At 44.9% G+C, this 15,000-nt stretch overlaps 1 protein-coding gene across 2 annotated transcripts in view; it reads right to left on the bottom strand.

Annotated features, from left to right (window-relative positions):
- LOC140350634 (NF-kappa-B essential modulator-like) overlaps window positions 1–15,000 on the bottom strand; it is a 44,193-nt gene that overhangs the window by 19,777 nt on the left and 9,416 nt on the right. Inside the window, exons 6-8 of one of the 2 annotated variants that reach the window (XM_072436196.1) lie at window positions 14,385–14,446; window positions 14,190–14,237; window positions 3,989–4,091 (exon numbers count right to left, since the gene is read on the bottom strand). In XM_072436196.1, the coding sequence (XP_072292297.1) occupies window positions 3,989–4,091; window positions 14,190–14,237; window positions 14,385–14,446 (213 nt within the window). The remainder of the gene's footprint in view (window positions 1–3,988; window positions 4,092–14,189; window positions 14,238–14,384; window positions 14,447–15,000) is intronic. The other variant, XM_072436197.1, reaches the window with a different exon arrangement.

The following is a 15,000-nucleotide window of genomic DNA, read 5'->3' as shown; positions in this document are numbered from 1 at the left end:
ACACCTCCAAACCCCTCCAAACACCACCAAACACCACCAAACACCACCAAACACCTCCAAACCCCTCCAAACACCACCAAACACCACCAAACACCACCAAACACCTCCAAACACCACCAAACACCACCAAACACCTCCAAACCCCTCCAAACACCTTCAAACACCACCAAACACCACCAAACCCCTCCAAACACCACCAAACACCACCAAAACACCACCAAACACCTCCAAAACACCATCAAACCCCTCCAAACCCCTCCAAACACTTCCAAACCCCTCCAAACACCTCCAAACACCACCAAACACCTCCAAACACTTCCAAACACCACCAAACACCACCAAACAGTTCCAAACACCACCAAACACCACCAAACACCTCCAAACACCACCAAACACCACCAAACACCTCCAAACACCACCAAACACCACCAAACACTTCCAAACACCTCCAAACACCACCAAACACCTCCAAACACCTCCAAACCCCTCCAAACACCACCAAACACCACCAAACACCTCCAAACCCCTCCAAACACCACCAAACACCTCCAAACCCCTCCAAACACTTCCAAACACCTCCAAAACACCATCAAACCCCTCCAAACCCCTCCAAACACTTCCAAACCCCTCCAAACACTTCCAAACCCCTCCAAACACCTCCAAACACCTCCAAACACTTCCAAACCCCTCCAAACACTTCCAAACCCCTCCAAACACCTCCAAACACCACCAAACACTTCCAAACACCACCAAACACCACCAAACACCACCAAACACCTCCAAACCCCTCCAAACACCACCAATCACTTCCAAACACCACCAAAACACCACCAAAACACCTCCAAACACCACCAAACACCTCCAAACACTTCCAAACCCCTCCAAACACCTCCAAACACCTCCAAACACCACCAAACACTTCCAAACACCACCAAACACCACCAAACACCACCAAACACCTCCAAACACCTCCAAACACTTCCAAACCCCTCCAAACACTTCCAAACACCACCAAACACTTCCAAACACCACCAAACACTTCCAAACACCTCCAAACACCACCAAACACTTCCAAACACCACCAAACACCTCCAAACACTTCCAAACACCTCGAAACACCACCAAACACCACCAAACACCACCAAACACCTCCAAACCCCTCCAAACACCTCCAAACCCCTCCAAACACCACCAAACACCACCAAACACCACCAAACACCTCCAAACACCACCAAACACCACCAAACACCACCAAACACCTCCAAACCCCTCCAAACACCTCCAAACCCCTCCAAACCCCACCAATCACTTCCAAACACCACCAAACACCACCAAACACTTCCAAACACCACCAAACACCTCCAAACACTTCCAAACCCCTCCAAACACCTCCAAACACCACCAAACCCCTCCAAACACCACCAAACACCACCAAACACCACCAAACACCTCCAAACACTTCCAAACCCCTCCAAACACCACCAAACACCTCCAAACACTTCCAAACACCACCAAACACTTCCAAACACCACCAAACACCACCAAACACCACCAAACACCTCCAAACACTTCCAAACACCTCCAAACACTTCCAAACACCTCCAAACACCTCCAAACACTTCCAAACACCACCAAACACTTCCAAACACCTCCAAACACTTCCAAACCCCTCCAAACACTTCCAAACACCACCAAACACTTCCAAACACCACCAAACACTTCCAAACACCACCAAACACCACCAAACAGATCCAAACACCACCAAACACCACCAAACACCTCGAAACACCTCCAAACACCTCCAAACACCACAAACACCACCAAACACCTCCAAACCCCTCCAAACACCACCAAACACCACCAAACACCACCAAACACCTCCAAACCCCTCCAAACACCTCCAAACCCCTCCAAACACCACCAAACACCACCAAACACCTCCAAACACCACCAATCACTTCCAAACACCACCAAACACCACCAAACACTTCCAAACACCACCAAACACCTCCAAACACTTCCAAACCCCTCCAAACACCTCCAAACACCACCAAACCCCTCCAAACACCTCCAAACACTTCCAAACACCACCAAACCCCTCCAAACACCTCCAAACACCTCCAAACACTTCCAAACACCACCAAACACCACCAAACACCACCAAACACCACCAAACACTTCCAAACCCCTCCAAACACCACCAAACACCTCCAAACACTTCCAAACACCACCAAACACTTCCAAACACCACCAAACACCACCAAACACCACCAAACACCACCAAACACCTCCAAACACTTCCAAACCCCTCCAAACACCACCAAACACCTCCAAACACTTCCAAACACCACCAAACACTTCCAAACACCACCAAACACCACCAAACACCACCAAACACCACCAAACACCTCCAAACACCTCCAAACACCACCAAACACTTCCAAACACCTCCAAACACTTCCAAACACCACCAAACACCACCAAACACTTCCAAACACTACCAAACACCTCCAAACACCACCAAACACCTCCAAACACCACCAAACACCACCAAACACTTCCAAACACCACCAAACACTTCCAAACACCTCCAAACACCACCAAACACCACCAAACACTTCCAAACACCACCGAACACTTCCAAACACTTCCAAACACCACCAAACACCTCCAAACACCTCCAAACACCACCAAACACCTCCAAACCCCTCCAATCACTTCCAAACACCACCAAAACACCACCAAACACCACCAAACACCTCCAAAACACCATCAAACCCCTCCAAACCCCTCCAAACACTTCCAAACCCCTCCAAACACCTCCAAACACCTCCAAACACTTCCAAACACCACCAAACACTTCCAAACACCACCAAACACCACCAAACACCACCAAACACCTCCAAACCCCTCCAAACACCACCAATCACTTCCAAACACCACCAAAACACCACCAAAACACCTCCAAACACCACCAAACACCTCCAAACACTTCCAAACCCCTCCAAACACCTCCAAACACCTCCAAACACCACCAAACACTTCCAAACACCACCAAACACCACCAAACACCACCAAACACCTCCAAACACCTCCAAACACTTCCAAACCCCTCCAAACACTTCCAAACACCACCAAACACTTCCAAACCCCTCCAAACACCTCCAAACACCTCCAAACACCTCCAAACACCACCAAACACTTCCAAACACCACCAAACACCACCAAACACCACCAAACACCTCCAAACACCTCCAAACACTTCCAAACCCCTCCAAACACTTCCAAACACCACCAAACACTTCCAAACACCACCAAACACTTCCAAACACCTCCAAACACCACCAAACACCACCAAACACTTCCAAACACCACCAAACACTTCCAAACACCTCCAAACACCACCAAACACCACCAAACACTTCCAAACACCACCGAACACCTCCAAACACTTCCAAACACCACCAAACACCACCAAACACCACCAAACACTTCCAAACACCACCAAACACCTCCAAACACCTCCAAACACCACCAAACACCAAACACTTCCAAACACCACCAAACACTTCCAAACACCACCAAACACTTCCAAACACCTCCAAACACCACCAAACACCACCAAACACCACCGAACACCTCCAAACACTTCCAAACACCACCAAACACCACCAAACACTTCCAAACACCACCAAACACCACCAAACACCACCAAACACTTCCAAACACCACCAAACACCACCAAACACCACCAAACACTTCCAAACACCACCAAACACCACCAAACACCTCCAAACACCACCAAACACCAAACACTTCCAAACACCTCCAAACACTTACAAACACCACCAAACACTTCCAAACACCTCCAAACACCACCAAACACATCCAAACACCTCCAAACCTAGTCTGGGTTTAGTTCCGTGGCTGGTCTTAGTTCTGCCGTGGTGTTTGTGATATTTTGGAGGTTCCTGGTGGACACATTTACCTGAACACAGTCCTTGTCCTTCTGTTTGAGCAGAGCCTCAGTTTTGTCTCGCTGAGCTGAACTTTTCTGTAGATAATCCAGTTTCTCCTCCAGCTCCCTGTACCTGTAGAACCATAAGAACACCTTCAGACACCTTCAGACACCTCACACCTTCAGACACCTTCAGACACCTTCAGACACCTCACACCTTCAGACACCTTCAGACACATTCAGACACCTTCAGACACCTTCAGACACCTTCAGACACCTCACACCTTCAGACACCTTCAGACACCTTCAGACACCTCACACCTTCAGACACCTTCAGACACATTCAGACACCTTCAGACACCTTCAGACACCTCACACCTTCAGACACCTTCAGACACCTTCAGACACCTCACACCTTCAGACACCTTCAGACACCTTCAGACACCTTCAGACACCTCACACCTTCAGACACCTTCAGACACCTTCAGACACATTCAACACCTTCAGACACCTTCAGACACCTTCAGACACCTTCAGACACATTCAGACACCTTCAGACACCTTCAGACACCTTCAGACACCTTCAGACACCTTCAGACACCTTCAGACACATTCAGACACCTTCAGACACGTTCAGACACGTTCAGACACCTTCAGACACATTCAGACACGTTCAGACACGTTCAGACACCTTCAGACACCTTGTAATGGCAGAAAATGGGTCATGTCATGTCATTCTAATGTTGTTTTAGGCCATGACATGTCACGGAATTAATATCTTTGTTGTTCTCCTGTGTGCAGATGGGATAAGAATATGAGGTCCTGATTATACTGAATATCTACTGTCCGGCGCCTCTTAATCATCAATTAATGCGTCAGGACCGGATTCAGTGGAAATGGTCTTTGATTAAACCTCTGAAGAGCTGGAACCGTCACAGACGTGATGCTCTGGTCTATCTCTTTTTGAGCTGATTTGGGTTGTGATTATGTTATGTTTGTTACCACCTATAAAAGGTGTACTTTGTAACTTGTAAAGTTAGGTAGGGACAGAACGAACTTGTCTTAGGGAAAGTGAGGGTGTTTATCCACTGAGCACGTGAATAAACTTCCACCTTTTGAGAGAGACCGAGAGACTCTGTTTCTGCTTCAAGTTATTGCCTGGTTCCTCTTTACTTGATCATTGTTTACAGGAAACTGCCGTAACAACCTTCAGACACCTTCAGACACCTTCAGACACCTCACACCTTCAGACACCTCACACCTTCAGACACCATCAGACACCATCAGACACCTTCAGACACCTTCAGACACCTTCAACACCTTCAGACACATTCAGACACGTTCAGACACCTTCAACACCTTCAGACACATTCAGACACCTTCAGACACGTTCAGACACGTTCAGACACCATCAGACACCTTCAGACACCTTCAGACACCTTCAGACACCTTCAACACCTTCTGACACGTTCAGACACCTTCAACACCTTCAGACACCTTCAGACACGTTCAACACCTTCAGACACCTTCAGACACATTCAGACACCTTCAACACCTTCAGACACATTCAGACACGTTCAGACACCTTCAACACCTTCAGACACATTCAGACACCTTCAGACACGTTCAGACACGTTCAGACACCATCAGACACCTTCAGACACCTTCAGACACCTTCAGACACCTTCAACACCTTCTGACACGTTCAGACACCTTCAACACCTTCAGACACCTTCAGACACGTTCAACACCTTCAGACACCTTCAGACACATTCAGACACCTTCAACACCTTCAGACACATTCAGACACGTTCAGACACCTTCAACACCTTCAGACACATTCAGACACCTTCAGACACGTTCAGACACGTTCAGACACCTTCAACACCTTCTGACACGTTCAGACACCTTCAACACCTTCAGACACCTTCAGACACGTTCAACACCTTCAGACACCTTCAGACACCTTCAGACACATTCAACACCTTCAGACACATTCAGACACATTCAGACACCTTCAGACACGTTCAACACCTTCAGACACGTTCAACACCTTCAGACACATTCAGACACCTTCAGACACGTTCAACACCTTCAGACACCTTCAACACCTTCAGACACATTCAACACCTTCAGACACATTCAACACCTTCAGACACATTCAACACCTTCAGACACATTCAACACCTTCAGACACGTTCAGACACCTTCAGACACGTTCAACACCTTCAGACACGTTCAACACCTTCAGACACATTCAACACCTTCAGACACATTCAACACCTTCAGACACGTTCAGACACCTTCAGACACCTTCAGACACCTTCAACACCTTCTGACACGTTCAGACACCATCAGACACCTTCAGACACCTTCAGACACCTTCAGACACCTTCAACACCTTCTGACACGTTCAGACACCTTCAACACCTTCAGACACCTTCAGACACGTTCAACACCTTCAGACACGTTCAACACCTTCAGACACCTTCAGACACGTTCAACACCTTCAGACACATTCAACACCTTCAGACACATTCAGACACCTTCAGACACCTTCAGACACATTCAACACCTTCAGACACATTCAACACCTTCAGACACATTCAGACACCTTCAGACACCTTCAGACACATTCAACACCTTCAGACACATTCAGACACATTCAGACACCTTCAGACACATTCAGACACCTTCAGACACGTTCAACACCTTCAGACACGTTCAACACCTTCAGACACCTTCAGACACATTCAGACACATTCAGACACGTTCAGACACCTTCAGACACATTCAACACCTTCAGACACATTCAACACCTTCAGACACATTCAACACCTTCAGACACCTTCAGACACATTCAACACCTTCAGACACATTCAGACACCTTCAGACACGTTCAACACCTTCAGACACATTCAACACCTTCAGACACATTCAACACCTTCAGACACGTTCAACACCTTCAGACACATTCAACACCTTCAGACACATTCAACACCTTCAGACACATTCAACACCTTCAGACACCTTCAGACACATTCAACACCTTCAGACACATTCAGACACCTTCAGACACGTTCAACACCTTCAGACACATTCAACACCTTCAGACACATTCAACACCTTCAGACACGTTCAACACCTTCAGACACATTCAACACCTTCAGACACATTCAACACCTTCAGACACATTCAACACCTTCAGACACATTCAACACCTTCAGACACGTTCAGACACCTTCAGACACCTTCAGACACGTTCAACACCTTCAGACACGTTCAGACACCTTCAGACACGTTCAGACACCTTCAGACACCTTCAGACACGTTCAACACCTTCAGACACGTTCAACACCTTCAGACACGTTCAACACCTTCAGACACATTCAACACCTTCAGACACATTCAACACCTTCAAACACATTCAACACCTTCAGACACCTTCAGACACATTCAACACCTTCAGACACCTTCAGACACATTCAACACCTTCAGACACCTTCAGACACGTTCAACACCTTCAGACACCTTCAGACACCTTCAGACACGTTCAACACCTTCAGACACGTTCAACACCTTCAGACACGTTCAACACCTTCAGACACCTTCAGACACCTTCAGACACGTTCAACACCTTCAGACACATTCAACACCTTCAGACACCTTCAGACACGTTCAACACCTTCAGACACCTTCAGACACCTTCAGACACGTTCAACACCTTCAGACACCTTCAGACACCTTCAGACACGTTCAACACCTTCAGACACGTTCAACACCTTCAGACACCTTCAGACACCTTCAGACACGTTCAACACCTTCAGACACGTTCAACACCTTCAGACACCTTCAGACACCTTCAACACCTTCAGACACCTTCAGACACCTTCAGACACGTTCAACACCTTCAGACACGTTCAACACCTTCAGACACATTCAGACACGTTCAACACCTTCAGACACATTCAACACCTTCAGACACCTTCAGACACGTTCAACACCTTCAGACACCTTCAGACACCTTCAGACACGTTCAACACCTTCAGACACCTTCAGACACCTTCAGACACGTTCAACACCTTCAGACACGTTCAACACCTTCAGACACCTTCAGACACCTTCAGACACGTTCAACACCTTCAGACACGTTCAACACCTTCAGACACGTTCAACACCTTCAGACACCTTCAGACACGGGAGTGCGGATGTCACACCACAAAGAACCACGAGAACACTTCATGCGCCACAACAATCAACCACTGGGACCAAACTAAACGTCATAATCCATATGCACATGATATTCTGCAATAAATCACTGTTTTAAGAAGCAAACCAAACAGTCTTTCTTTGTTAAACCACGACCTGCACAAACGTAATATAAAATACACATAAACAATTTTATTTTTTTAGCACATTGTCAATAAGTTTCTTTTAAGTTTTGTAAAACAAATAGGGGGGTTGGTCCCGAGAAGAAGAAGAACGAAAGAAAGAATAATATTCCGATGCGAAAACAATGTTTCCCATTTTTCAAATATCAAACTATACATTTTCCTACCTCATGGTGTGGGTCCCTGGTCACTTTGTGTTTTTGGCCCTCTAAACAGTAATAATGTAAAATTTTGCATTACATGTTTATATGAACGGAACGTGCAAGAGATGGAACGTGTTCGTGAGACACTTAGAGTAAACGAGTGCTTTAAATTTAAAATGCTCGTTTAGAGTCGCACTTTTGCACGGGCTTCACCCGTTTACAACGGTAAAGTTCCATTTTCCTACTACTAATTAGTCTGCAGGGGGCGTGCGTGAGGGAGGAGTGCGTTAGTGAGTGTTTGGAAGTGGGCGAGCGCTTCGCGATCGATTTTGCGACGTTTTTCACGTTTTAATCAGTAAAAGTTTTTCACGTTTTAATCAGTAAAAAACGTTTTTCACGTTTAAAACTGTAAAAGTTTTTCACGTTTAAAACAGTAAAAGTTTTTCACGTTTAAAGGTGCCATAACGTGCTTTTTTCACGTTTGGTAGTCTATCCTAAGTGTATCATTGATAATAATAAGTGTTGTGCAACACCCTTAACATAATAGTTAAGAAATATCACCCAGACCTTGGACCCCCTCACCAACCCGGAAATGGAGACGACTTGGTTTGATATTCGCCCCCACCCTTGTGAAGAGCCATCTGGCTCCCCCGCCCACCCGTGACGTAGTGTCCCCCCCCATGAGTGAGAAACGATAGAACTTCAGATCAACACTACTTTGAGCCTAAATAAATCTGGTGTTTATTCTACAGCGTGCGCAGAACAGATATATATATATAGATCTATATAGATCTATATAGATCTATATAGATCTATATATATATATATATATCTATATATATATATATATATATATATATATATATATATATATATATATATATATATATATATATATATATATATATACATATATATATATATATATATATATATATATATATATATATATATATATATATATATATATATATAACTTATATATATAAAATATTATATATATAAGTCTTATGTCCATCGCGCTCTTATTTCCTGTTTTTTCGGTATCAGATAGAACTTCTCTCATTTTTTTTTCCCGGTTGCTGCATCAACTGCCACATAAACCTTCACCATTGTGATAATAGTAAAAAGTGCGATATCATTAATGAAGTTTTGGGCCTCTTTGAGCCGTGTTTCCTCGTAAATCGAAGCAGAAAAACTCCAGAATGGGCTTGTGGGGAGACAGCAGCGCGGAGCCGGGGGGAAGAGGGCGGGAGGCGTCAGGCGGGAGGGGGGTGGAGAGGGGGGATGGTGACGCGTGCCTGTGGTTATGACGCGGTCTTGCCCCACCGCCCGTCAGTTTGCAGATTGGAGGAAAGGAGATAGTCTGTAATAAAGCTAAACACTGCGGGAATCAATCTAAAAAACACTATGGACATATATGAAGCACAAATAGCAATGTAAGAAGGTTAAAAGCTCTGAAAAGTCGATTTTGCATGTTATGGGACCTAAAAAAATTCACGTTTTACACAGTAAAAGTTTTTCACGTTTTAATCAGTAAAAGTTTTTCACGTTTTAAAGAATAAATGTTTCACACAATCGTTACAGTTTCACTTCTTGTTCCTGAAATGAGAGGAACTGAACGTTTGTCGAGTGTCGCATCCTCTTCACACTCGAGTGAGAATGAATTTAATTACATCGAAGTTACAAACAACTAAAGAGTTTCAGCTCATGTTTTACGCCACATTATAAAGGCCTGAGATGGTTTGACTTTCAGTTTGTCCATTAAGCGTCTCTCTCTCCAGGGGGCGCTGCAGGGAAACTCAACATTTAACCAGGAATACTCATTATGTATTTGTGGCCTTGTCATTTTGATATATAAGTATATCGGCTAATATACTTATAAAGGATTAAGGATTTTCAGACAGATTTGTTTTTTGTATTTTTGGTCCGATATGGCTCTTTGAACATTAAAGGTTGACGACCCCGGCTCTAACTCATTAATATCCCTCAAGTTTGTGACAAGTTTTACAAAATTAAAACTAAACTAAATACAGATAAAAAAACTAAAACTATTTACATTTAGGTCAATGTTTGGACTAGAATGAATTAAAATAACGTAGTTCTTATGATTACATTGTGACCTGAATAATTATAGTTATAGATTGAATAATCTTGACATCTCGAGTAAGAAAATATTTACAACATGAACCTGAACCGAAGGAAAAAACTAAATTTTTAAGTTTTACTGGACAAACACTCAACAATTTAAATTCTACCACAGACTAAACGCTAAAATACAATTTAGGGAATCAATTTTTATTTTTTTGCGCCACTCTTTTTGTAAATAGAAAAGCAAATTAAATGACATTTCTACCCTGGAAATTCCAAATTCTTGGTCATTTATGTAAAAAATAAAACCTCTAAATAATTAATAATTAGATGTGATGTCAGTGAATTATTGAAAGTGTGTTTTGGTCATTTCGCCTCCTGTCGCCTTCAACGAGAACATTTAACAGGTTTATAATATTTATAATACTGTATGAAATATGATCATACGGCTTTAAAGCAGAACTAAGTAACATTTTGCCCAAACGTTTTTGTGTCATTGTGTCAAATATGTACTTTTGCTGTGATTATACTGTCTTTTTACGATAAAGAAAGACCGAAAACGCTTTTGCGTCTGTTCTCTGACAATGTATTTTCACAAGAGAGCTGCAGGGGGAGCTCTATCTCCAGAGATACTTAGTTCTGCTTTAACTTGGATGAAAACTTTAAAAAGAAACAACTAAATCAACACAAAAGCTACAACTCAATGAGTTTGTGCTGTAGCGTTACACACGGCTGTAGTGAGTTACACACGGCTGTAGTGAGTTACACACGGCTGTAGTGAGTTACACACGGCTGTAGTGAGTTACACACGGCTGTAGCTGGAGTTACACACGGCTGTAGCTGGAGTTACACACGGCTGTAGCTGGAGTTACACACGGCTGTAGCTGGAGTTACACACGGCTGTAGCTGGAGTTACACACGGATGTAGCTGGAGTTACACACGGCTCTAGCTGGAGTTACACACGGCTGTAGTGAGTTACACACGGCTGTAGCTGGAGTTACACACGGCTCTAGCTGGAGTTACACACGGCTGTAGTGAGTTACACACGGCTGTAGTGAGTTACACACGGCTGTAGCTGGAGTTACACACAGCTGTAGATGGAGTTACACACGGCTGTAGATGGAGTTACACACGGCTATAGTGAGTTACACACGGCTGTAGTGAGTTACACGGCTGTAGATGGAGTTACACGCGGCTGTAGTGAGTTACACGGCTGTAGATGGAGTTACACACGGCTGTAGTGAGTTACACACGGCTGTAGATGGAGTTACACACGGCTGTAGATGGAGTTACACACGGCTATAGTGAGTTACACGCGGCTGTAGTGAGTTACACACGGCTGTAGTGAGTTACACGGCTGTAGATGGAGTTACACGCGGCTGTAGTGAGTTACACGGCTGTAGATGGAGTTACACGCGGCTGTAGTGAGTTACACACGGCTGTAGCTGGAGTTACACACGGCTGTAGTGAGTTACACGGCTGTAGATGGAGTTACACACGGCTGTAGTGAGTTACACACGGCTGTAGCTGGAGTTACACACGGCTGTAGTGAGTTACACACGGCTGTAGTGAGTTACACACGGCTGTAGTGAGTTACGCGGCTGTAGTGAGTTACACGGCTGTAGATGGAGTTACACACGGCTATAGTGAGTTACACACGGCTGTAGTGAGTTACACACGGCTGTAGTGAGTTACACACGGCTGTAGATGGAGTTACACACGGCTATAGTGAGTTACACACGGCTATAGTGAGTTACACACGGCTGTAGTGAGTTACACACGGCTGTAGATGGAGTTACACACGGCTGTAGTGAGTTACACACGGCTGTATTGAGTTACACACGGCTGTAGATAGAGTTACACACGGCTGTAGTGAGTTACACACGGCTGTAGATGGAGTAACACACGGCTATAGTGAGTTACACACGGCTGTAGATGGAGTTACACACGGCAGTAGATGGAGTTACACACGGCTATAGTGAGTTACACACGGCTGTAGTGAGTTACACGGCTGTAGATGGAGTTACACGCGGCTGTAGTGAGTTACACGGCTGTAGATGGAGTTACACACGGCTGTAGTGAGTTACTCGGCTGTAGATGGAGTTACACACGGCTGTAGTGAGTTACACACGGCTGTAGCTGGAGTTACACACGGCTGTAGTGAGTTACACACGGCTGTAGTGAGTTACACACGGCTGTAGTGAGTTACGCGGCTGTAGTGAGTTACACGGCTGTAGATGGAGTTACACACGGCTATAGTGAGTTACACACGGCTGTAGTGAGTTACACACGGCTGTAGATGGAGTTACACACGGCTATAGTGAGTTACACACGGCTATAGTGAGTTACACACGGCTGTAGTGAGTTACACACGGCTGTAGCTGGAGTTACACACGGCTCTAGCTGGAGTTACACACGGCTGTAGTGAGTTACACACGGCTGTAGTGAGTTACACACGGCTGTAGCTGGAGTTACACACAGCTGTAGATGGAGTTACACACGGCTGTAGATGGAGTTACACACGGCTATAGTGAGTTACACACGGCTGTAGTGAGTTACACGGCTGTAGATGGAGTTACACGCGGCTGTAGTGAGTTACACGGCTGTAGATGGAGTTACACGCGGCTGTAGTGAGTTACACACGGCTGTAGATGGAGTTACACACGGCTATAGTGAGTTACACACGGCTGTAGTGAGTTACACGGCTGTAGATGGAGTTACACGCGGCTGTAGTGAGTTACACGGCTGTAGATGGAGTTACACACGGCTGTAGTGAGTTACTCGGCTGTAGATGGAGTTACACACGGCTGTAGTGAGTTACACACGGCTGTAGCTGGAGTTACACACGGCTGTAGTGAGTTACACACGGCTGTAGTGAGTTACACACGGCTGTAGTGAGTTACGCGGCTGTAGTGAGTTACACGGCTGTAGTGAGTTACTCGGCTGTAGATGGAGTTACACACGGCTGTAGTGAGTTACACACGGCTATAGTGAGTTACACACGGCTGTAGTGAGTTACACACGGCTGTAGATGGAGTTACACACGGCTATAGTGAGTTACACACGGCTATAGTGAGTTACACACGGCTATAGTGAGTTACACACGGCTGTAGTGAGTTACACACGGCTGTAGATGGAGTAACACACGGCTATAGTGAGTTACACACGGCTGTAGATGGAGTTACACACGGCTATAGTGAGTTACACACGGCTATAGTGAGTTACACACGGCTGTAGTGAGTTACACACGGCTGTAGATGGAGTTACACACGGCTGTAGTGAGTTACACACGGCTGTATTGAGTTACACACGGCTGTAGATAGAGTTACACACGGCTGTAGTGAGTTACACACGGCTGTAGATGGAGTAACACACGGCTATAGTGAGTTACACACGGCTGTAGATGGAGTTACACACGGCAGTAGATGGAGTTACACACGGCTATAGTGAGTTACACACGGCTGTAGTGAGTTACACGGCTGTAGATGGAGTTACACACGGCTGTAGTGAGTTACACGGCTGTAGATGGAGTTACACACGGCTGTAGTGAGTTACACGGCTGTAGATGGAGTTACACGCATGCAGAGTGAGAGAGGCGTGCAGACCTGCCCTGTGTGGCCTGAAGCTGCTCGGTGAGTTTAGCCAAACTAGAGCTGCAGAGAGGAAGAGAGAGAGAGGAAACCAAGCATGTAAACAGGTTTGAAGGGTTAAAAGGGTGAGAGAGTAAAGAGACATTCAGGGTTAAAGAGGCAGCCTTTGTTAGTGAGACAGTGTTTTTAAACGGGTGGAGGAGTCGTTACCAGTCTGAAGAATGCTGCGCCTCGGAGCGGTGCTGGTGCTCCTCCACAACATTGTTCGTTTGCTTAAAAAAAGACACAAAAAAACACTTTTAAAGCTCATTTATGTGTTTAAAACGTGTCTTAGTCGACCAACACTTTTATATATTCACTGATCACTTCATTGTGAGGATAAAGGTGTTCAAGGGCAGTTTGGGCGTGGCTCATCTGTACCTCTCTGTGTTCTTATGATTGGAGTAAGTGACCTTTGGAACAGTCAAACAGACACTAAACTCTCTTTTAGAAAACACCACAAAAAACACCACAAAACACAACAAAAACACCACAAAATATTCAAAAACACCACAAAATATTCAAAAACACAAAACATTCAAAAACACCACAAAAACATTAAAAGACCACAAAACACAACAAAAAGACCACAAAACGCAACAAAAACACCACAAAATATTCAAAAACACCACAAAACATTCATTTAGAGGTTTAGTCTTTAAAAGTCTTCAATGAAACGATGGTTTTATGATTATTCACAACTAACAACAGTGAAATCCTTATTCACTGTCATTTACACGGCTGTTTCATTGTCTGATAGTCTCATTCTGCTTCAGCACAAAAAGGA

Source organism: Eucyclogobius newberryi, unplaced genomic scaffold (assembly GCF_026437365.1).
Source record: "Eucyclogobius newberryi isolate DKJ021-1_F unplaced genomic scaffold, fEucNew1.0.hap1 SCAF_77, whole genome shotgun sequence".
Taxonomy (NCBI): Eukaryota; Metazoa; Chordata; class Actinopteri; order Gobiiformes; family Gobiidae; genus Eucyclogobius; species Eucyclogobius newberryi.
This window is presented reverse-complemented; position numbering and strand designations above follow the sequence as displayed.